The following is a 24,714-nucleotide window of genomic DNA, read 5'->3' as shown; positions in this document are numbered from 1 at the left end:
GATGTAAGTGGCATGATTGAAATATCATGATTCTTGATGCTTGTTGAGCAAGAAAGTTGATGAGCATGTGAGATAATTGTGAATTATATATATATATATATATATAAAGTTTTTGAAATGTATTTTCTCATGAGCATGATCATATAGCAGGAGTTCGCCTTAGTTAAGGAGCTAGAGGTTGTGCAAAATTCATATGATACCTGGCTATTAACCAATAATCCTAGGAGTTATAGCCGCCACTTGCCTTGTAAAGTACTGTAGTATTGTTTCTATTAAGGAACTTAACTCTATTGGTCTACCTGAAGTTTTAGGTAGAACTAATCTTGAGTATGACACCTTATAGTGTGTGATTTGCGAGAAACTGTATTCATAAGTGAATAAGGTAACTCTGGCCCAGTAGTCCCTTACGATATGATTAAGGCCTTGGATAATTTCATCACATGGACAATCCCTTTTTGACTATTGGCCCACGGATTTCATGTTAGAAGAAAGAGGGGGACCTAAGAAAGAGATTGATTATGCATATGATTATTATCATGTCATTTAAGTGATTGATGGCTATATTTGAGACTATAGTTGTAATTGTAGAAATGAGAACATGTGATAAATATGTAAATAATGTATATGTGATCATTTATGCCAATCTTGTACGAATACTCAGTACTTGTGGACAATCAAGCCAATTTTGTACTTGACGTTATTATTGAGATTATTCACATGAATTAGATATTAATGTGATTAACTTGTTCTTGATATGATTGTTTGCATGGTTATTTAGATAAATTTATCAGCTACTTGCATTCATGATTAATTGTCATGCATTTACATAACTTAGATATACTTTGGTTACTGAGTGGTTGTACTCACCCTTATCTTTTAATGTATTACAGAAGTTAGCTCATTTCAGAAAAATAGAGAAAAGGAGCATTAGACCAAGTGATAATAATCACTTTGAAGGCCTTTTTCTTTTTATTTTTATATGTGTATTTAGTTTATAATATTGCTAATTAGGATAATATATTCTTGATTCACTTGCATTATAGATTTTGTGTTGGGTGAAAATATATTTTAAGCCCTTGAGTATGTAATTTGGTGCTTGTGTTTATATTAATAGGCTAAAATATTTGTGCAAGTAGAAAGAGTTATTATATGCATGATTTGAGAATTTGAATATTGTTATGGCCTCCCCTTATATTTTGTTGTTCAAGGTGAGTGGTTGATATTAATCATATATATATATATATATATATGAAAACAAAAATTCATGCATATAATGAGCTATTGATAAATAAATAATACATAGAGTATGATGACTAGATAATAGTTATTGTGATAAATATGATTGAGACCTTAGCTTCCCACTGCCAGTTATAGAAGGGTTTGAGTGACTAAGTGTTATGTTGGTAAATATACATATTATGTGGAGTAAGGCACAGAGAGAAAATAAAAGGAGAAGTTTTTCTCCCGTGTTGAGATTTGTTTCTTTAATCATGCTTCTGCATATATTTAATTGAATAATATGAGTTCTTGAAATATTTTAAAGACTTGGGATCCCTTGATTTTATATAGTTTGTGAAAATACATATTAAAGATTTGTTTAGGATAATTATTCTATGTTAGTTCTTGATTAACTATAGTTAGTGTGATGATTTAAGTCCTAATTTAGGACGCCACCCATTACATTATTTATTCCAATTGAGAGGCTATCCAATTTTGCCACGTTGGAATCATGAAGCAAAATCATTTTGATGAAGTGAGAGAGTACCAGGAAACCCTAAGGCATTGCCAACATATAAGAAGAAGGAAGGAGGGTCAAAATAGTAAAATAACTTTGGTTAGACTTTATTTTAAAAGTCAACATCTATCTGATTTAACGGCAAGGCAATATTGCATTATTTTGAAAACTTTTAAGGTGACATTGCTATAAAAAAAGTTTAAAATATCAAGCATCCTGAAGAAAAAGTTTCAAGTTAGTTTTACTCTTTAGTCCAAAATCTATTATTAAAGTAATTAGTCAAATATATTTTGTGTTGTTTAAAAAATTGATAAATAAATCAAAAGAATATAACTTTGGAAAACATATACAAAGTTAAGTTAAATGGAGGTTGAGTTAAATAGAATGGATTCGATTTTCTTTTAAAAAAGATTTTGAACCTTAATTTTAAATAGAAAAAGTCATGTTGAGGGATTTTTTTTTCTTCAATTAGTTAACAATATTCCAATCCAATTCAATAACACTGAATGTCATATGTATGTATGTAAATAATAATGCCATCAAGTTGATCCAATTCGTAATAACCCATCTCATATTTTATAAAGGTGTAGTTCTAAAATAGTAATCAAGCAATGTGTAACTTATTTTTTTAACATCTAAGCTTTAAACTCATCAAAATTTTTGGTAATAAAAGAATGAGAGGAATAAGAAAAGGAAGCTAGGAAAGAACACCATCTTTGGCATAAGTAATCATTATCTTTAGGAAATTATAATAATTTTGGTGAAAGAAGGGGAAATGAGGAGATGATATATACAGGCTTTAGGTAATCAATTTACAGTTATGATCTAGTCTAATACATTAAGTTGAATTTAACATAATTAGATAACCCAAAATCTAGAGTGCAATTTATGAACTTTGTGTTACAAAAGATGCATGAGGGGATTCATTCAAGTCAATACTCAAAGATGTGGCTGCACGGTTGCTCTGGGGTGTGTTAAAATGAGGTAAAGGCCTATGAGAGTGGACAACAATAATGACCATTAAGATGAGAGATTTCAATAGAGACTAAAGATAGCATCAACATCAATACATGGGCTATGACCCCCTTAACCTCATGCATGTACTATGTTGAGGCTAATGCCAAGGCCATTAAAGGGAAGAATAGGCCTACCATGCCACACTGAACTTCTTCATTGCCCTCTTAAATAGCACAAGCCTTAAAACTTGATATCAATAAAAGCCCACCTAATTAGTATGAAAAAACATATAAAATAATAATAAATATATTTTGAACAAATAGTAACATCTTACCAAGCACGTAAAGAGGAAAAGCGAGAAGAAGAAGAGCAGGTTAGAGAAATCATCAAACTTATGTCATGGTTACTCATAGAGATGAGCCCAATAAGGAAGGCATTGCAAATCTAATAACTGTAATGGGCCAAGAGGCAATAAGCCCAAGGGATGGATAAGAAGCATGCGAGTGAGGAACGCTACATGAAAGATGCAATCGATCATTAGAGATTGATATATAAGGAAAAGGGTCTATAGAAACATGATGTGGATGAATTAAGGATTGTGCTTTCCTTATGATATTCTCTCTCTTTTTAGGTAAAACTTTTGCATTTCTCCTTTCTACTATTTTGTGACTGTTCTTATCGTACTAAACTCTTAAAACTTTTATTATCAGTATACTCATTTTCCTTGGCTTTTATGAATATCAGTATCCATTTGCACCATCAATTGTTGTTATATTGTTGCTTGTGATTGAGTATGACATTTTGGTGCTCTTATTGTGAGAACTCTAATAAAGGACTTGCAATTGAGGAATAAGTTCTACTAGATGAAATATAAGCTTTATTGAAGCAATTTTCTGCATTAATGGTACAGCAAAAATGCAAGACTCAAAAAATTAGAGTCTTCTATCTTTAAGGTTTTCTACTCTCTTGATCCATTAGTAGCAGGTGATGATCAAAACTATCAATAATGACCCATCCAAATCCCAGACTTAGTGTGGTTTGGTTTTCAATTTGTCAAAAGTTCATTGGTTGAAAGTTTATTTAGTAAAAGTCAATTTGACAAAAGTTAGTTATTACAATGAAATTTATATTTGGATAATTTTTTTAAAAGTTAGTTTAGCAAATTGAAAGTTGTTTGGATTATGGTAATGATTAATTAAAAATAAAAGAGTGAGAATTAGTTGATGATAAAATTATGGAAAGTACTTTAAAAAAGCTATCCATAGTTAAGTTTAAAGAATAGACTTTTGGAGCTTTTTAGATGTGCTTTTTAAATGAACTTTGAAAATAATTTAAAGAAACCAAACAACTTTTACATTCTTGAAACTTCAAAAGTCCTTTTTGAATGTAAAAAATAAGTAAACCAAATGGGCTCTTAGATTCCACTCCATTGTTGGCTCTGTAACTTGATGAGCTATTTCAAACTTGATGGATTACAGTATTATCTCACCTATAGTTACAATTTTACGAGTGACAATGTTGCTAGAGGCAAGGGGAAGGCTAGTCAGGACAAGGAGTATGTGAGCTCTGCTTCATTGTATTACTCTTAGACTTTTATTTTTGTCATATAATTGAATACCTATATATATATACTTATTATTGCTAACTAAGTGCATACCATTCTTCAGTATTGTGAGCTATTATTAAAGGTTTGTCCTCATGAATAAACTACCCAAGCTCTCCAATTGTGAGGAGCCACCCAATTAATGCTACTACACTTACTTTTGGACCATGATTTAGTCTAACACTAACAATCATGGGATATTATAACTCTAATCTAGTCTCTTCATAAATAAGTGAAGATAGTAAAGTTCAAGTCCCTCTTAGTAGGTGGGATAGTCCCTCATTAACAAGTGGGACATAAATGGCAAGCCATCAAGTTCCAATAGCAGCCTTACCACATGGATTTATAACTACTACTCTCCTTAAGTAATCTCCTACTAATCATGATCATGTAATAAAGTCATGCTTGACACATATAGCATGCAATAATCTTAATCAACATACTCAATGATTCAATCTCGACATGCTCAACAATAATCTTATGAACTTTACATCATTAGGCATATATGTCTCATAACCATCCCATTACACCTTACAATCTTAACACTATTACATCTTATGTGTCATCTCTTTCACATTTCTATCAGATATTTTTATAATCATGCTTAATGTAACTTTATTCATATTTTTCATATAATCATGCAATCTTTTTCATCAAAATCACGTAATACTTCAGTCTCATTCTAACTTGTAACTTTACATATTTTCAAATATATACATAGTTTTAATATAAGTATTAAAAAGCTATAATCAATTAAAAAATGTCTAAAACTAGATTTTTTTCATGTTGCCTTAAACTTTTGAGAAGTTAAATATTTATCCCTTAATACCAAACACTTCCAAAGCTTCATAGAGCTTTAATGATGTCAAAAAATGATTAATCTACAATTAATCATACAATAATTATTAATATCATTATTTTCACACATCACAACCCCTATCTCAACTCTTAAAATAGTCAAAACTCCTAGCCCTTGGATCCCATCATTCCCATAAAGTTTATAACTCCCATTAGCTTTAACTAATCCTAACTGACTTAGAAATCAACATTATTAATATCTAACAACTCCAACCACCATATTTATTGTCATTTTCAAACATAAATGTGAACGCAATCAAAATAGAGCGTTAAATTCTTAAACCTAAGTTTGAATAACTAAAACAACTCTCATTAACTTTATATAAGTCCATGGGTTTAGACTCATAATCTAAAAGTCTAAAAATCTCTTCTAAACAACAAACCCTAGCCTCAAAATCCTATTAAAAGATAAGAGAAAGGAAGAGAGGAGTATGGGAAACTTACCCTAAGTGATTGTAAACTCTAAAATGTTCCCAAATCTTCACAAACTTAAGCCCTAGCAAAGCCTTGGGGTGTTCTCCATTGCCTCTCTCTTAATCTCATCCTTCTCTCCCTCTCTCTCTCTCTATTTTTTAGCTATTTAAAATGCTTTTATGATGTTTAACTTATGGATGATCTTGCATGCGATAAATCACAACTGTTTGCGATTGTCTCCACTTAAAAAGGTTTGTCCTTGTTTAAAATTATAGATGGTTGTATGCAATGTAAATCAAAACCATGTATGGTTTTGATCAAAAAGCACACCTACTTCTAATGGTGTTTAACCGAGAATGGTTATCTTCAGAGAAGGACACAATTGCATATGGTTTTTCATAAAGAGAATACTTTATTTCCAGGGATGCTCAACCGTTTGCTGTGATCCCTTTTTTTGTGACATTTGCGGAAAGAATTGAACAAAAACCCCATTTATACCTTAAACTCAATCTTAAACCTCAATCTCACATTGCAATATTCCTAATCACTCATTACTTTATTTAATGCTCTTAATAAAAATTTTGAGATATTTCAACTCTTCCCTCCTTTTAAAAATTTTATCCTCAAAAGGATAAAACAAACTTATTAGAAAAGGTGAGGATATTGTTGCTTTATCTTCTCCTCATTTTTTTCAAGTAGTATCTCCAAGAGTCATTCCTCTCCAAACCACCTTTTATAAGGAAAATTGTCTTATTTCTCAATTACTTCTCTTTCACATCCACAATCTGCTCTAGTTAAGCTAGCAAGCTAAGTTCTCTTGTAGCTCAACATCTCCAGGTTCAATACTGTGAGATAGATTGGGTTGTTACTTCTTTAGTTATGACACATGAAAGATATCATGTATACTCAAAAGATAAGGTGGAAGTTCAATTTGATAGGCAACCATCCAAATCTTCTATAAGATTTGAAAGGAACAATGAAATGAGGAGTCAACTTCTTAGCTTGACTAAATCTCCTAATTCCAGTCATAGGGGTAACTTTCAAGAAACCATGATCACTAACTTTAAACTCTAATGGTCTCTTCTTCTTATTTGCATAACTCTTTTGCCTATTTTGTGCAATGAGTAACTTCTGTTTGATCATCTCTATCTTCTTAGTTGTCTAATTCACCAAGTCTAGATCTAAAATACTTCTCTCACTTGGCTTGGTCTAACACAGAGGTGATCAACACTTTCTTCTATGCAAGCCTCATACGGAACCATTTGAATACTCAACTGAAAGCTATTATTGTAGGAAATTTTGCAAGAGGCAGCTGCTTATCCTAGTTACCAACTCACTCAATCGCATAAGCCCAAAGCATATCCTCCAAGGTCTAATTGGTTCTCTCAGTCTGACCACTGGTCTGTGGGTGATGTGTATTAAATTCTAACTTCATACCCATAGCCTGATGCAACACTCTCTAAAAGTTTAATGTAAACCTTGAATCACGATCCAACATTATGTCTTTTGGTACCTTGTGTAGCCTGATAATCTTTTAATTATACGCTTTGGCAAATTTCTTCATAAAATAATCAGCACGGATAGCTAAGAAATGAATAGACTTTGTCAATTTGTCAACTATAACCCATATGATATCATAGCCTACTTGAGTACGGGCCAAAACCATTTTGAGGTTAACAAAAAAAAGCATAGTTTGAAACTACAAAAAATTAAGCTAATGAAATGACAAATACCATGATCATATTCAAATGTAAGGATGCAACCTTTGCTGATAGGATTTAATTGGTTATATATCTACATTTCATATTAATATAAAGACTAAGATGGGTTTGAAAAGACACATAAATTTAATAATTAGAAGCATAAAGCAAAGTAATGGTCAAGCAAACAATAGAGTATTTAGTATTGGGATCATAATACAAAGTATCTAGCACAGCGAATCCCTTAGCAAAGCGAAATCTGTCAGTCTCTGAAGCCACAGACACCTCCATGTAATTCTCAACTTGACTACTAACACCTTGAATCTACAAGGTGCTCCCTTTATATTGCAAATTGGTGAACACGATTGAGATCATCCTATTTATGTTAGACCCAAAACACACGTAGCAAGCAAACCTTGAGCCCTCCCAATCGAGGTTGAGTTCCTATTAGGACCTAGTGTTACTGGATCATCCACTGCCTAAATGGTTCCAAATGTATTATAGGACCATTCCTTCCCTCTTATGCTGGCCACTGTGGCTACTGTTGCGTTAGGTCCTATTGCCACATCTTGCAGAAAGAACACTAGGTTCTGATGTTCACAATTTCCTTCCTAATGGGTTAGAGCTAAGGCTATCAGGAGCAATATCAAGAAGGAAGTGAGTTTGGTTGGTTTTTGAAACGCAAGAGCCATTACAAATGACAAGTGATGAGCTTGTTTTGTAAATGGGCGCTCTATTTATAGCAATTCGTGTGGCAGGGATGACTGTTAAAGCAAGAAGTTATCATTATCTTTTAGGTGTTAAGGTACAGCTTCAGTTTACAAGCTGTTGTATGCATCAGTGTAGTTATCATGTGAGTGTGACAGTTAGAAAATGATAAGTTGTAACTGATAACTGATGAGATTTCAAGAGGAAGGTTAGTGTCACTGCTGCACTTTTCATCAAAGAAAGAAAAGGCCAGTTTAGTTTACTAAAAACATGAAGAGAATCAGTCTCAAATCTTTATACACATAAATATAGCTCCAGCTGTGACCTCCTCATTCTGGGTTTGAAAACCTAAATGTTTGCCAACAGGACAAAATCTGATAAAATTAAAAGCACAAATCAATTGGTTTGTAATGTATAATTTGATGTTATCAAGCCTCCAGCTGAGACCGAAGATTCTGATTGTCTGCCATGAGTTTATTATATTCCACGAGCAATCCCTCAGACTGTTTCTTAAGAGACTCTACTTCAACTTCCAAAGCCTTAGCCTTGCCGTCTTTAACCTCACATTCAGATTCCAGTTGCTTAATTTTGGGCCTCAATATGGCTACCTCTTCCACCAATGGTTTCTCCTCTTCCGTGCCGACGCTTTTACCATCCTCGAAACTTCGAATTTGCTTCTTTGCGGCCTCCATGCTGTTCCTCAGCGTCCGAAGCTCTCTTATGTAATTATGGAATCTATCAATCATCAGAGAGAGGCACAGTGCAAACCCTGAACACACCACAGTACACGTGAAAATATCAAATTCACAACACACACACACACACACACACACACACGTACGGTGCATGATTTGATGGATACTTATAGAAGAGCAAATTGCATATGCAAGAATAAATAAAGAAGGTAATGGCTTAGAACCAATTTTATTGAATTAAAAATAATCTTATCACGTGTAAAGAATTTGAGAGGAGTTTACAACAAGCTACCCTGAAAACAATGAATGATAGGCAATACCAAATTCCGCCATAAGAAAGAGAACTCTACAATTAAAGAAAGTTTTAATCCCTTCCAGCAATGCATTACTGTGATACATAAGAAACTTGTATCACCTTTCTCTGGTCAGACTTTCGCAATTATGCATCTCCTCACATTCCGTAATTCAAATGATCAATCACATGTGAGCTGAATGATCTAATGTCCAAAAATTCACAATGAATTATTTGTCACATTATAATTATATCCTTGTCATCTTCTCCAATTCCTATACTCTCGGCAATTTTTTTTAAATGCATTCCCTGAAAAAAAAAATTACCTCGTATGGCACAATATTTTTATTTAATGTTACTATTTGCAAGGCCCATGTGCAAATCAGCACACGGATAAAATGCTCACAGATTGACTGTAAACTTCGTTTAATATGGGCCATAAGTCCAAGAAGATAAATACAGCTGTACCAAACCGGGCAATGCAGCCTTGGATATCATGGGGAAAAAAAGGACTAACTTGATAAGAATGCAAAAAGGCATCACGTTTCTCATCTTTGGTTTGGTGGAAGAAATTATTAGAACAAAGTTAATTAGATTCCCAAATAGTAAAAAGATGGTTATATGACAAAACAGGAGTGGTGTGAACGGTTAGAGAGAAAAGGAAGTACGAGGGAGATGGGAAGTCACCGATAGTAGAAGCTTCGAGCAAATGCTTATACATGAGGAATTGATCGGTGGTGTTGACGGCGGTAGATTCGTTATTGTTGCGCTGGTGGATGGAGACAACGCTATAGATGCTTGAAGCAAAGAGCACCAAGAGAGTGCCGTCCACCGTCTTCACAATGACAGGGCCTCGACCTTGCTTCATCCGATCTAAGCTCATGATCACCACCTGCCTCAGCGGCGTCTTGAACAGCAGAAGCAACACCACCGTCATCTCCCCGGCTATCACTGAAAACACTGGAACCAGCATCTTCTTCTTCCGCGTAACCCTAGATCTCCAGGACCAATAAAAGGATTAGCGAGGCGAGGGGCTTGTTTTGAATCGGTGTTGTCCGCTGTGCTATGTCGTCTCTCCTTTTACGTGCGGAATAGATGTGGTCAGCTACTTAGCATGTAGAGAAGTTCTTGCTTCTACGATGATCAAGATCTGTCTTCAACATCTTATCAATAACTCTCTTCGTTCAAATATGGAACTCCATCACCACAGCAATTAGTCATTCTCGTTTTATTTTTAATTTGGATTTCAAACCTTGAGCTTTTTTCCTCACCATTTAGTTTAGCTGCAGACTCGCCTGTCCACTCGTTTTCCAATTTCCTTTTTTCGGTAAATAACAATCGTTATCCAGGCTCCAAAATGCATTTGACTTTCTCAACTCCCTAACTGTCCGCCTTTCTATAATAAATTAGTATACTTGAAAACTACCATTAATCTACTTACACATATTTCAAGCGCGCAAATTTTCCCTTAAAAAACATAAATTTTCTAAACGATTTTTTTTTTTCATTGACTGCAAGCATTTTATGAATGCAAGTTATATCTATATATATCTATATATATATATTGCACGCATTTGGGATTGACATGTGTAAATCTCATGCGTATATCAAGAATCAAGTGTTGGCAATTTCACCACGGTAGTTCGGAAAAAAATATCTGCTAATATGTTATACTTTCAAAAATACCTCTCTAAATATTATAAATCTCAAATTCACTTTGAATCAGACAAAGTTTCAAATTTTTTAGAACATAAAAATATTGAGGTCGGTCTCTTAATGCTTGTATTTTTTTAAAAAAAATTTGATGTGATAGGCACGATAGGCAAAAGCTATGCCTATCGCTACCACACCCTAATTGAAGATTGCATTCCATAGTTTAAAGGTAAGAAACAGACGACCATGGCTCATATGGACTTGACTCTAAAGGATTTAAGCTCATAAGCTAACCTAACCGTTATTTAAAAAGTTTAGAGTTGAGCCCATAGGTTAATTTTTATTTTTTTTAATTTTTAAAAATTAAATTTTTAATTATAATATTTCATATTTTTTTAAAATATAAGTGATAATGTTCAAAAATTAAAAATAAATAATAGAAATCCTTATATCAAAGTATAAATATATATTCTAAAATTTAACTTAATTTAAAAATTAAAAGATATTTTTTTTGGGATAAAAATAAAACAAGCTTAAAAGGATCACTTTAACTTGAGCGTCTTTTTCATGATTTATTAGACCGGGGCTTCAAAGCCCATTTTTCCTAAAAAAATGTCATTTTTAAGTCTAAATTCTTATAAAAATAAATTTAAATATTAACTTGTCAAGCCTAGTCCTTATTTTTTACTATCATATTATTCTTTTTTTTCATGGCAGGTTGCCCTTCCCCCCTCTTCTTGTGTGGGTGTGTGATGGATCTGGTTTGGGTTTTTTTTTTTGGGAGGGGGGGAGGGCAACATGTGTCTTTGAATGTTTATATATAAAATAATATGATATTAATTTTATTATTACAATTAAGTTAAAATATGCAAAACTCTATTAAATTTTAAAACATGTGATGAAGCCCCTCATCTTTAAAAATTCAAAGTTAATCTCCTTGATCTTTAATTTTTTTGGCAAAAAAAAAATCTTTAACTTTTTTACCACAAATTCTCCTATTATTATTTTAAATTATTTTTTAGCAGAAGTTGTCATATTATATTAGGAAAAAGATATGGGAGTTACATCACGTAAGCCTTTACATGTTTTTTTAATACCATATGAAAACTTCAATTAATAAGCTAATTAGAAAATAATAGTAAACGAATAATAAGATATCTCAATTAGAGAACATTATTAATTACACCCTCAATTGAGAGTATTTTTTTTATTCTATTTATAAGTCACTTTTAATATCTTTATGGGATAGGGGAAAAACATTTAACCTCAATAACTTTATCTAAAATTTTAATAAGCTTTTAATTTTGTCCTTATTAAATATGTATACTTTGAAAATAAAATACTTTAACAGACACATTATTTTATTTAAAAAATTCAACAGTCGCATGAAAATTTTTTAAAATTATTAATAATAACAACTTTTATAAATATTTGTAAACAATTAATAAAATACTAACACACATGATAAAGAAAATAACAATGTTTATGCATCACCCAACAAGAAACGCAAGGTGAAGGGAAAGGGGAATGGGGCAGGAGAATGGAGCAATGATATACGTATCTTGCTAGGCCTGTCACAACAATTTTTTACAAAAAGATTTATAGGTACATACTCCTCTAGTTTTATTTATAAATTATTTCTAACATGTTTTATTAATATGAAAAAAATTTAAAAGTTATTAACTCTATCTTAAAATTTAATAAGCTTTTAACTTTGCCCTTACTAAAGATACATAATTCAATAATATATTTTCTCTCTTCAACATTCAATGGAGGATAAAAAAGAAAATTTATAATAAAACTTTAATAACATGACTTATAAATATGATCAAAAAAATTCTTCTCTCTCTACCTTATAAATAGAACTAGAAGGAGTAACTCGATCTAATGGAGACTGAGTTTTATACTTTTATGTTAAAAAAATTGAAATTTGGTCTGATTCAAATCAAGTTTCAATCTTATAGTATATATAGAAATATTTTTAAAATTATAATATATTGGGAATTTTTTTTAAGGTAGCCTCAAGTGTTGAAGATTTTGATTTTAATTTCATAATATTTATATAGAGGATATATTATTACAATACGATAGAAGCACGGAGATCGTGATGATAACAACATGGACTCTCGAGGCTTAAACAACATTGAGTCTCAAAATTAGCTAGAAGTTGCTAAATAAAAGTCAACCAACACTTTGAAACACAGGAGAAGAGAAAGATGAAAAATGCAGTGGATGAAAATAAATAAGTTTAATATGGATCTTCACCTGCACTGTCACCGGTGCCAGCACCGGCGCCAGCCCCGGTCCCTATTTCAATCCCAATCCCAATTCCTATTACAAATCCTCCCCCTCCTCCTACACCTCTTCCCCTACCATCTCCTGCTCCCCCTTCACTTCCTACGCCCCACCAAATCCACCCTCGTGACCTGACCCTCCCCCTAGACCTCCACTACCACAACCCCCTATGCCCCTTGCGCCTTCGCTAACACTGCCCTTGCTCTAAAGCCTCCACCATGCCCTGAACCTACACCCAATCCACCCCCCGTCGTCTCCTCCTCCTCCTCCCCCCCCACTTCTGCCACTTACACCTCCAAAAGCCCCACCAACACCACCTCCAGCTCCAAAGCCTCCACCGTGTCCTGAACCACTACCCAATCCGCCACTGCCTCCTCCTCCTCCTCCACTACCACCACCTCCACCACCAATGCCTCCGGAACCTCCACCAATACCACCTCCTGCTCTGAAGCCTCCACCATGTCCTGAGCCATCAGCCAATCCACCCCCGCTTCCTCCACCCCCACCTCCACCAACACCAATGCCTCCTCTAGCTCCGTTGCCTACACCTACCCCAGCTCCAAAACCTTCGCCTTGACCCGACCCACCTCCAACACCACGTCCTGTACCACCACCAAAGCCACCACCGGGACCACCACCAACTCCGCCTCCAGCTCCGAAACCTCCGCCTTGACCCCCACCTCCTCCGCCACCAAAATTACCTCTTCCTCCAACTCCTCCACGATGATCACCTCCTCTATCGTGAGGCCAATGCGGGCCAAAGCAACCTCTACAGTGTGGTCCACGTCCAAATCGACAATCACCATCTCCGAACCTAGCATCCTCAAGTTTGTTCTTGTCTCCAACAGTGATCCAATTTAATTGAAGAACAATGCAGAGAATGAGAACAGTCGCCCTAAGCCATTTTGGATGGGAAGCAGCCATGTCTCCTTAACACGAAAGAATCAAAAAGAAAGCAAGTGATGTGCATGGGCTTGCAGTTCCTTGCTATCAATTTATGCTTTTTATAGGCTTCGTCCATTAGGCCCCATGACTATTCCATTGAGCAGCTAGCCATTAATTGGTGCATGTGTCTTGAACCGTTGGGGAGTGGCCCTAACATTTAATGATGTAATGAAACTAGGAAATTTCAATCTATGTGCAATGGTAGATAATGCCCTCCGCTTCACCATATCTAACCACAAATCACTTATGCATTTAGCATGGCACGTTAGAAAATAACTATAGTTTATAGATGCAGTGCTAATTAAGATCATCTTAAAAGGACGCATGTTCTGGTTGTCACCAACATTTACATTTAAATTTTAGGAATAGTGCAGCCATTTAACCTATATGCACAGACATGAATATGTATGTGTGTTAACCTCGAGAAAGAATGAGGTCAACGATGAAAGTGGTGATTGTGTAAGAAGCTACTCAATTTTTCGTGGTTGCTTGCCTTTGTTAAAATAAAATACATGTCCCAAACTCAATCTTTTTGTAAGTTGAGGAGCAAGTAGATAAGAAGTCAAAGCCAAAGTAATTATAATTGGACAGAGATGTATGCATGCAAGAGAAGCAAGCATTCTTCAAAACTCTTCTGTACAAAGTGATGGATGGTGTTGAGCAAATTTGAGCTGGTCTACTCTGCCAATGAGTATTCATTTACTGACACCTTGTGCGGAATTAAACTGCAGACAGTTCTGAATGGGCATGCCAAAAAATTAATTCAGAGCAAGTGGTAGGCTCAATATATTGGACCTTGTTATCCTGTTGACCTTTTTTTTTCAGCATAGCTTATAAATCGGTATCGAGAAGGAATGGTTCATCCACATCAAATTTCTTCGTTTGAAAATCATCTCAACCCTTAGGAATGTATCGTTTAAGGAATACCTAAACAGCAGAGATTTTGCTGCAAAAATAATCAGGGAAACAAAAATATTAATGGTTTAGAAGGATTGGCAGTTTTCTGCACCTAGACACAAAATATTAAATTCTAGTACCATTCAAAGCATAAACTAAGTGCAGTCATTGCACTTAGTACTTAATACTTAGTACAGTTATTGAGTGCCTGTAACATTTGAATTATTAAAATTCAGATATAAAATCACTCATTTATTAATCTTAAATGGGATATGAATTTAGAATTGCTAATTTAAATTTCAACGATTTAAATATTACATGCATTCAATGCCTATATTAACTACAGTCATTGAATTCAAATCCAAAATAAGTAACATCTGATCACAGTACTGAAAAATGTGGCTTAAAGAGAGCTCCTATCAGTTGCACTATTTATTTATTATAGATCATTACCTGCTAACTTAGGAATCTGGAGAAATAAATTTCAGCAATGTATATGTAAAATAATTAAGAAAAGTGAGCGCTTCAAGCACCGGTCTCTGGAGAAGATCAGACAAAATCTCCGAAAGTCAAAGGATCATTGACCCGAAGGATTAACTTCACGTGTGTGATGCTTTTATAAATGATTGACGGTGTAGTTACGATCCAGTTGGAGAAGTTGAGGGGATGTTACGGGCTCGAGAGGTTAGCCAGGTTGTACGGTATTTAAATCTGGGGCCAAAAAATTCCGCAAAAGTTTCCAATTAGCTTCTTGGTTTTAATACTTGACAATGATAATAACCTTCCGCTCAAAAAGCTGAATTATATTCACCCTTATCATGGGCCCATAATTCACCCAACATTCTCTGCTCTCAACACTTACAACTTGATGATTCAAAATCTTACGCCCTATTATCAGTATCATCGCGTATAAAATATATAGCAAACATGTCTTTAAAATAAATAAAAGTTCAAAATTCAGCACAATGCCGAAGCAAACCATGAGATGGCAGTGGACGGGATCCATTGAGCATAGGTAAAGCGTGCCCAAAAATGGGGAGAATGTTACTGTCAAGTCTCAACCCAACGCACATCGCAGCCGTACTTGTGTTTCATCTCTTTGGGCCAAACTCAACAATGCACGTGGATACAGGTTTGCCATAAAAAAATTCTTCTCATTTTATTTTACCCATAAAAACCAACAGTGTGGAGGGGAGGAAAGTAAAATGACATCTCGCAAGGCAAACAAGAAAACTTATTAAAACAAAAGAAGAAGAAGAATTGGCGAACGGAAACCAATGACATTTTAAGAAATAAAATTCTGAAAATAGCACTAAAAGACCTGGTTCTTGTGATATGAAAATCAACTTCGACCAAAATGTCTATACTCAGTTGAAAATCTTTGAAGTTTAGTTATAAGTTATTCAAAATTTCATAGCCTGGTTCATAAATCCTTTGAGTTTCAAAATTTATCGGTTACTTACAAATAAGTTTTCTATCTTTAAAATCCACTCCATTTTTATAATTCAGTTTTTATCTTTAATACATCATATAGAGCCTAAATTGAAATGCAGCTCATAACTCGTGAATATTAACACAGCTCTCAATTAATTTTACTAATATATTAATATTTATTATCACTTTCTTAATTTTATTTGTTCTTCGAGCTGGATGGACCAGCTCAATATTTTTTATGTCTTATTTTAAAAGAGTGTATGCGTGAAAGCGATTGTACCTGGGCCGCCGTCCCCTTGTTCCAGGAGCTGTGGTGGGATCAGGGGTCGAATTGAACGTCGAAGCACGTGGATCACTAAACGTGGAAATATCACCCGTTCTTAAAAAATATGGGAGACCTTGAACTGCCTAAAATAACTTGTGTAAGAACTAAGAAGAAAACCGAAGAAAGTTATTAGGAAGTGCACAAATAATCAGTGGAAGTAAACAGAATAAAACACTTAAAAATTACAAAGAAGTTAGAGAAAAGTGATAAAAAATGATACAAGAAATTTAATGTGAGAAAACCTCCAATTTGAGGGACAAAAAACTCACGGGCAACAAGCGAGTAATTTTACTGTAAAAAATAAAAATTACAATAATTGTCTCTATTATAAAAGATGAAGAGATAAGATATATATATATATATATATATAAAGCTTCTTATCAGTTAAAAATATTGTTTTGAATAATAATAAATGTCTCCCATAATATCAAATAAAGGTATGATAGATTTATACCAAGATAATATATAAAAATAATTATAAAGGATTATAAAGATTTGAGTCATAATCTTAACAAAAGAGAATCAAGGTTTGGGTCTCACATGGATTTCCTAAAATGTCCTGTTTGTGATGAACAAGTATGCTAGAAAGGCGTGTCTTAAAATGGTGAGTTCTCGAGTCTTCTATCACGATTTTCCTAAATGCATGTTTAAAAGTAAAGAAAGTGAAGATTTAGATGGAGAAAAATAAAAGAATTGCACAATAAGAATAGAAATGATATTGATAATAATATAAAAGAACTTACAAAAAAAATATAAGATAGAAAACTTGAAAGAAAAATGTTGGAGCGATAGTGCTATTGTCTCACTAAGAGCTATTGCTCTGCTAGGCACAACAAGCTCGTTGCTATCTACTAGATATTTACTATTGTAAGGAAATTGCATCCAATTTGTCAAAATAAGTATATGGTTTGGTTAAACCAAGTGTTAAAGTAGTTGGAAAGGTTAAAGAGACCTATCTGTGTTATGTCTTCTTTTTATAGATGTGAAGTGACAATTTTTTTTTTAACCCTACCTTTCCTTTTTAGGGTCATTAATTGTAATTTTCTCCTATCCTCCACTTCCACTTTTCCAAAAAGATATGTAAGATGATTAGATCTTCTTATAACTCTCTTATTTCTAGAAGATTTAGAGGAGTTTGAGCTAAAGTTAATATTTTAGCCCAAATAATTGGGCTTCCTTGGTGTCAAATCTATATGTTAGCACTTCCCTTCAATTTATTCTCATGCAAATTAGTTAGAAAGAATCCATCATGATAACATATCTCTCATAACTTTAGCTTTAATTTGCGTTATTGTATTTTATCTAGTTAGCTCAATTTTCACTTGTTTGTTCACAAATTAATTTTAGTTCCTTAGATGATCAGTGCTGGCTATTGACTAGTTTAAAAAAAAAAAAAACCATTGCATGCTTTAGTACTTCAAGGAAGGGGCAGTGCTGTTTGGTGGAATCATCATACAGCATGACAACAGATGGATCTTAGATACAGTGCAAAAGTCAAAACTCTGCCACGTACTATTTCTGAGATCAAAGTTATTACTACTGGTTTATTGTAATGCTGGAGGCTTGGAATCAAAAAGTTGAATGTTATATTTGACTGTACCAATGCCACAAACTTGATTTTGAGGGAATCCTTTCAGAACCATCCTTTTGAAGACATCATTCAGGAGGTCAGGTCACTGGTGGCCACATCTGCTGGCATGTGATGTTTGGACATAGAATCAAGCCCTTGTAAATGGGCAGAGCCAGATGCTCTTATTTTATGACGGTAGGGATGATTGCTTCCATTACTGACCTGAAAGACACCAAATTTGAATATTAATTTTGTCAATAGAGATTATGTTAGACAAGCTTTTGTTATTGTCCTTCATACATATTATCCTCGGATAGTCATTTTTTTTAACCATCCTTCACCTTTCACTAGAGAAGAGGAGGAAGGACAAAGAAATGACCACTTTATTGTTCTCTGATTTGTAACCTTTTGGCATCTATGAATCACTTTTCATTTAAAAAAAAAAATCCATTGCGAAAGAGAAAATTAACAGCATAGTGAGGCTAATTGCTACCTTGTAAATTCCTCTCTCATCAATTATAAAAGGAAAAAAAAAACTCTCGGATCAGTGATCAATGATCCCTATATATATATATATATATAATATTTTATCCAACTTGATGAAGGTATAGTTAAGGAGCAGTACCAGTTCTGGCCCCAAAAAAAGAAAAAAAAAAAAGAAGAACCAGCATCATTCGTTATCACGTAATGGAATCCAAAGACGAGAAAAAACAGGTTGGAGGATCTGCTATTAATAATAATGAAAGACAGGCACAAAGGAAGTCAAACCAGAAAGAGACGGATGGTGATTGACCTATCAAAAGAATCTGTAGGTGTTTATGTCTGAATCCATGATCGAATTTAAAGAAAGAAAAGGGAGGGAAAGGGGGTTTAATTTCTAAGAGTTAGGTGAGTAGGTTCTTGCCCAAGAGATTTGTGACAAACAATTCAGCAATTCGCGGGTCTCCACATTCTTGGCTGATCCGTGACTACTCCACATTCTTTTGAATACAGAGAAATACCCAGAATTTCTTGAAATGAATAGAGTGGTATTTCTTGGAACTCGTGGCTAACCTCATCAGCTAGGAGGGCGTACCAGAATTAATCTATTTTGGTATCTGTATAGGACAATCATAAATTCAGAAACCTTTATATTAGCATATCATCATTCCCCAACAGTTAGAATGCAATGTCAATTTTAGTGGTCCAGAATATTGGGTGCATTTCATGACAATTTAAATTAAAAAACACAGAGCAGGCATTTTACTTAATCAAGCACTGGACGCTGTGGACGTCAACACTACTTCCCTACCATAGGCACCTAGTCTATGTCCAATTATATATGCAGTGACAATATGTTGACGTCATCAGAAAATTCATTATTTGTCCCAGAATCTGAGTTTTTTTAATAATTGAAATGAGCAAGACACTGCTGGAAATTAAGAGCCTTCTAATTTGATTTGAACTGAAGCCAAATTTTAGTGTCGTCATTTGTAAGGCAGTTTCGGACAGGGATCCGGGGAGAAGCATTAATCATTAGTCATGGTGGATGCCATGCCACTAGGTAACCTATCTATATGTATATTAAATAGGAAACAGTGTTGAATGAGGAAAAGAAATGGTGGAGCTAGCACTGAAAATAAGGAGCCAAAAACCAAAACTCAGCAATATAATGAAAGCAAAAGGAGAGCTGGTCCCTACGAGGAAAAAGGGCAGTCGAACAGTGCATACGTACATAACCACATAGAAGCAGTGCTTGATTATTCTATCAGCTTCTTGGCGCAGATCTCAGGGAGAGAAACGCTGGCTGCTATACCCATTAAAAGCCAAATGATCCTCTTTAAGGCTTCCATATATATCATGACCACCCTCGTTTTCTTTCTCTGTTCAAGGCTGTTGGTGCTTTGGCTTCACTAGAGGTGGCTTAGAGCAGTGGTGATCATGGGGGAGAGGGAGGCATTCATGAATGAAAGGTATTGGCGCGCCTCAATTTGAAGACATGGTTATATGTGAAGAAGGAAGCCATGTAGTTTAATTGAGCCGCGTCAATATCTCATCTTGCACTTCTCTTCCCTCAAACTCTCATATTTCAACACTCCTGCTGGCATGTTTGATTTTTACTCTTAATTGATCATCTCTCTTTTCCTTTCCGTTTTGGCTTCTTCCCCGTCATCCATTCCTCTATCTGTTGTTCTTTCCTTTCTCTTTTCTTTCCTTTTCTGTTATTTCCCATGTATATATATAGAACGTTATTTTTCTTGCGCTTGCCTATATATCCACCCCTTTCTTCCCCCCTCCCCCAGATAGATCAGCTAGTGCCTAGTAGATCGAATTATAAAGTCATATAACAGATTTATTTAAGTAGTTTTTTTTACCCAAAAAAAAAAAAGAGGATAGATTTAAGCAGTTTAGTTATATTGTTATATCTATGTTAGTAACGGCCATACTATATATTTTGATCTCCGGTAAAACCAAATTAAACCTAAATCTTGGAGTTATTGGAATGAGCCAGGGTAAAAGAGTGAGCTAGCACTGAAGACATTAAACTAGGCAAAAGAAATATATTAAGCATAAAAAGGATGTCAAGACTGAATATGCTTATCATTAGTGTTCTTATCAGCTGTCTTTTGTACCTTTGTCGTCTCTCTTCTATTTCGGCGGGCAATATATACATAATTTTCTTTATATACTGTTTTTCGGAGAGAAAAAAAGAGAGGTAATTGAATCAAACCACTACTTATTGCAACATGTCCCAATCGATACGCTCCGGAGCTATATCTTGCTAGAGATCGCATGTATACTGCGTAGCCTTACAATCAAGCACACAATGATGAGAAAGACACACAAATCAAGATAATATATAATTAGATCAGCCTCTCAGTTGGAGTGGGTGAAAATGGCATATCATGTTAGCCATCACAGCTTGCACCAACCATTTAATTATCTTATTTAATTTATCTATCATTAAAGATACGGATGTCAAAAGAAAAGATGTACAAAGACAGAGAAATAGAGGCCCATTTAACGATCCAGATATTCTAATTCGATTGTCCTAGAGCAGTTTGAGATATATAACCATGCACACTGCGGGATGATGTTCCTAGAAAATCGCATCTACACTAGCTAATTCATCAGAATTATTGTCGGAATTCATTTCAAAATTATCGGATCATGTTTGTATACTTAAATTCTATATCTTTACAAGGTAATGAAGGGAATCCTTGAGGAGCTACCCAATTAAGCACACTCGAAGCTACAAGTCAGGAGTCAGGTGTGTGCTTTCAGTTGGCTTGTTTTATTACTCCTGCATCAGATCTGTCCTCATGTATAGATAGGTAACAGCAGGTATATTATTTAATGTTTCCTGCTGGTAAATCTTCTCCCATGATTTTTGTTTTCGTCAGTTATTTGCATGCAAAAACGGTGAAAAAAATCTGAGGAGGGTGTGATTTCAGCATTCAGGAAGAGCTAGCAAATGATGAGAAGCTACGTGGCCGGAGAAACCCTAATCACATGATTCATGATTGCGTTCCTTGCTTCGTTCTGGGGAATATATATGGAAAAACAGTATAACCCCGTAGATTCACATGACAAGTTAAAAGTTGAAACCGAAACTTAACACTTTTGGTATCTGTCAATCCATGCGGTAATGGCATGCGTTTCATTTCCAGAAAACCATTTTTCTACAATTAGTTGATGATTCCCACTAATATTCCTCGCGATTCTGACCTTTTGTCTTGACTCTAGATAGAATCAAAAATAGCCTCCCTAAAATACTTAATCCCATTAATCACAACCACTTTTGCTTGGGTCTTTTTCGCGCAATTTGCAATGATGCGTGAAGGGAGGGAGCGGGGTATAAAGAAGATAATTTTTTGAGTAATATTATCATATCAAATACAGGAGAAAATGAATCCATCCCCCAAGGTAAGGTTAACATTGCCGGCCAGAAAAAGGGAAAGATTAAACGTTGTATCTTAATTACGACTTCAAAAAAAAAACCACAAATATTAAGCTTGTATATTTTTCAAGAATTTTCATTCATATTTGTAATTCATTTACCAAGCTAACTTCTTAATATTCTATCCATCTCAAATTATAAAATACTTTTAAAAAGATTCAACATCTTAAAATATAAGATATTTTGATAAAAATAAAATTTTATTAATGATACTTTTTTAATATTATCTTTTTATATATTATCTTTTTTAATATTCTTTTATTAATGGAGTATTGAATGAAATATATTTTAAAAATTTATATTTTTATCTTAAAAAATAATTTTTAAAGTGTATTTAATAAATTTTATTAGAATGTAAGATTTTATTTAAAAATATCTCATAATTTAAATTGAAGGAATATAATTTAGGAATAATAATATTTTTGTTGCATTTTTTTTTTTTTTGCATAAAGTCTGGCCTCGCGTTGTTGTACGGAAAAATGCCTTCTTCGAACAATCCCCATTTTCTTTCTTTCTTTCTTTCTTTTTCTTTCCTTTCCTTTTTGGTTGAGTTTTCCTAATATGGGTCATTATGGGATACCGAAGGGGATTAAACACGATCCAATGGTTTGAGACCAAAGAGCCGCTTGTTACGTGGGATTACGAGTTACGACTTTGGGTTGGCTTTTGTGGATGAAAAAGGCGTTAATATTGTGGAAAACAAGAGAGGGAGATGAGTCGCTCCCTTCTCCTCCACAGGTCCCAAAAATTGGAAAAAAAAAAAAAAAAAGTAACGTATTATCCAATCCCACTTTCCATGCCATCTCCTCTTCCCTCCTCGCCCCCCTCTTGTCTCAGAAGCCATGGTTATAAACCTTTCCTCCTCCCCTCCCTCCAACTCCACTTCCATCATTAGATTAGCCAACTCCAAATCCCCCATCTCTGAACCTTCTTTCAAGCTCAATATCCACTTTCCAAAACCTCATTCTTCCCGCTCTTCTGTATGCTACTCGTTTGCTTCGCCACACACTAATTTCGCTTGCAAGAAGCGCTTTTTGTTTGACAAGAGTAGGTGTACGCATGGAAATAAGGTGGATTTTAGAACTTGGGCTGTCGCTGGCTTTGATTATGGGAATTTCGAGGGTCCTCAGTCTGTTCTGGAGGCGGCTGCTGTTTTGACAGCGATTATTATTGTTCACGAGAGCGGTCACTTCCTTGCTGCCTATCTTCAAGGCATCCATGTAAGTAAATTTGCAATTGGGTTTGGTCCTATTTTAGCTAAATTCAATTCAAAAAATGTAGAATACTCTATTAGAGCTTTTCCTCTTGGTGGTTTTGTGGGGTTCCCTGATAATGATCCCGACAGCAATATTCCGGTTGATGATGAAAATTTGCTGAAGAACAGGCCAATATTGGATAGAGTCATTGTAGTTTCAGCTGGTGTTGTTGCTAATACAATTTTCGCATTCGTTATTATCTTTGTTCAAGTCCTGTCCGTTGGTTTGCCCGTGCAAGAGGTCTATCCTGGTGTGGCTGTACCCGAGGTTCGGGCCTTTTCAGCTGCTTCTCGAGACGGCTTGCTCCCTGGTGATGTCATTCTCGAGGTTAATGGGAATGATTTACCTAAACCCGGCCCTAATTCTGTTAGTGAGGTTGTTGATGTCATCAAGAAGAGCCCTAAAAGATACGTTTTGCTCAGGGTTAAAAGGGGAGAACAGAACCTTGAGATAGGAGTCACGCCAGATGAAAATTACGATGGAACTGGTAAAATTGGAGTGCAGTTATCTCCAAATGTGAAGATAGAAAAAGTTATACCAAAAAATCTCTTGGAGGCCATGAACTTTACACGAAAAGAATTTTGGGGTCTGGCTTCTAATGTCCTGGATGGGTTAAAGCAGACATTTCTAAACTTCTCGCAGACGGCTAGCAAGGTTTCTGGTCCTGTAGCTATTATTGCTGTTGGGGCTGAAGTTGCAAGGTCCAACATTGATGGTCTCTATCAGTTTGCTGCGATACTCAATCTTAACCTGGCCGTTATAAATCTGCTGCCTTTACCTGCTTTAGATGGTGGTACCCTGGCTTTGATCCTTATTGAGGCAGCCAGGGGTGGGAGAAAGCTCCCTCTGGAAGTGGAGCAACGGATCATGTCATCAGGAATTATGCTTGTCATACTCCTGGGGCTATTTCTTATAGTTCGTGATACCTTAAATCTTGATATCATCAAAGATATGTTGTGATTAGTGGGAAGTTTAATGGTCTGTGGGCTTCCAAAAACGTTTCATCCAAAGATGCTGTTAGACTGGTTTGGTAGCTTGTGATTTATCCAAAGAGGAGAAATGATCTATTTTGGGACGCCATAGTGGGTTGTTCCTGTTACTTGTTCACTGTTCTAACCAAGATCGTCTTTGTGATAGCATATATAAATTCACAAGTTACAAATACTGGTTTGGTTTATGATATATATTGGATTCTTCTCTCTCTCTCTGCTCTTCTTCCATACAATTCATGAAGCTACTGCTTAGCTATTTATAATCCAGTCTGTAGTCCCGTATGTTTTGTTAGATACCTTTTGATGGATAATCTGTCTTTGAAAATATGATTTAGCGATGCTTCATTATAACATTCATAGTACTAGGCAAATTTCATTATTTACTTTCTTCCATTCTGCCGTTCATGGGCTTCCTTAATGCATCATGGTACTCCCTTGTATAAAT

The 24,714-nt window shown here is 34.8% G+C and overlaps 3 protein-coding genes across 3 annotated transcripts; 1 reads left to right on the top strand and 2 right to left on the bottom strand.

The window, feature by feature from the left end:
- Positions 1 to 8,202: 8,202 nt before the first annotated feature.
- Positions 8,203 to 10,268, bottom strand: LOC129314860 (uncharacterized). The gene is made up of 2 exons (XM_054958344.1): positions 9,650 to 10,268; positions 8,203 to 8,744 (listed from the first exon to the last, which is right to left on the bottom strand). The coding sequence occupies exons 1-2, from the start codon at positions 9,933 to 9,935 to the stop codon at positions 8,404 to 8,406; spliced, it is 627 nt and encodes a 208-aa protein (XP_054814319.1). The 5' UTR covers positions 9,936 to 10,268; the 3' UTR covers positions 8,203 to 8,403.
- A 2,846-nt stretch (positions 10,269 to 13,114) lies between these two features.
- On the bottom strand, positions 13,115 to 13,834 carry LOC129316801 (glycine-rich cell wall structural protein 1-like). Its single transcript, XM_054961173.1, has one exon. The coding sequence runs from the start codon at positions 13,832 to 13,834 to the stop codon at positions 13,115 to 13,117; it is 720 nt and encodes a 239-aa protein (XP_054817148.1).
- Positions 13,835 to 22,732: 8,898 nt separating this feature from the next.
- Positions 22,733 to 24,480, top strand: LOC129315070 (membrane metalloprotease ARASP, chloroplastic-like). The gene has a single exon (XM_054958586.1). The coding sequence runs from the start codon at positions 22,864 to 22,866 to the stop codon at positions 24,235 to 24,237; it is 1,374 nt and encodes a 457-aa protein (XP_054814561.1). The 5' UTR covers positions 22,733 to 22,863; the 3' UTR covers positions 24,238 to 24,480.
- The last annotated feature ends 234 nt before the right edge of the window (positions 24,481 to 24,714 follow it).

Source organism: Prosopis cineraria, unplaced genomic scaffold (assembly GCF_029017545.1).
Source record: "Prosopis cineraria cultivar Desert tree isolate PC_DT_omini unplaced genomic scaffold, ASM2901754v1 PC7, whole genome shotgun sequence".
Taxonomy (NCBI): Eukaryota; Viridiplantae; Streptophyta; class Magnoliopsida; order Fabales; family Fabaceae; genus Prosopis; species Prosopis cineraria.
This window is presented reverse-complemented; position numbering and strand designations above follow the sequence as displayed.

Excerpts from the sequence above, each read along its gene's own strand:
- LOC129314860 (XM_054958344.1), bottom strand. The coding sequence starts at position 9,935 with ATGCTGGTTCCAGTGTTTTCAGTGATAGCCGGGGAGATGACGGTGGTG. Across the intron at positions 8,745-9,649 it reads GCTCGAAGCTTCTACTATCG|GGTTTGCACTGTGCCTCTCT; the intron begins GTGACTTCCCAT and ends TGGTGTGTTCAG.
- LOC129316801 (XM_054961173.1), bottom strand. The coding sequence starts at position 13,834 with ATGGCTGCTTCCCATCCAAAATGGCTTAGGGCGACTGTTCTCATTCTC.
- LOC129315070 (XM_054958586.1), top strand. The coding sequence starts at position 22,864 with ATGGTTATAAACCTTTCCTCCTCCCCTCCCTCCAACTCCACTTCCATC.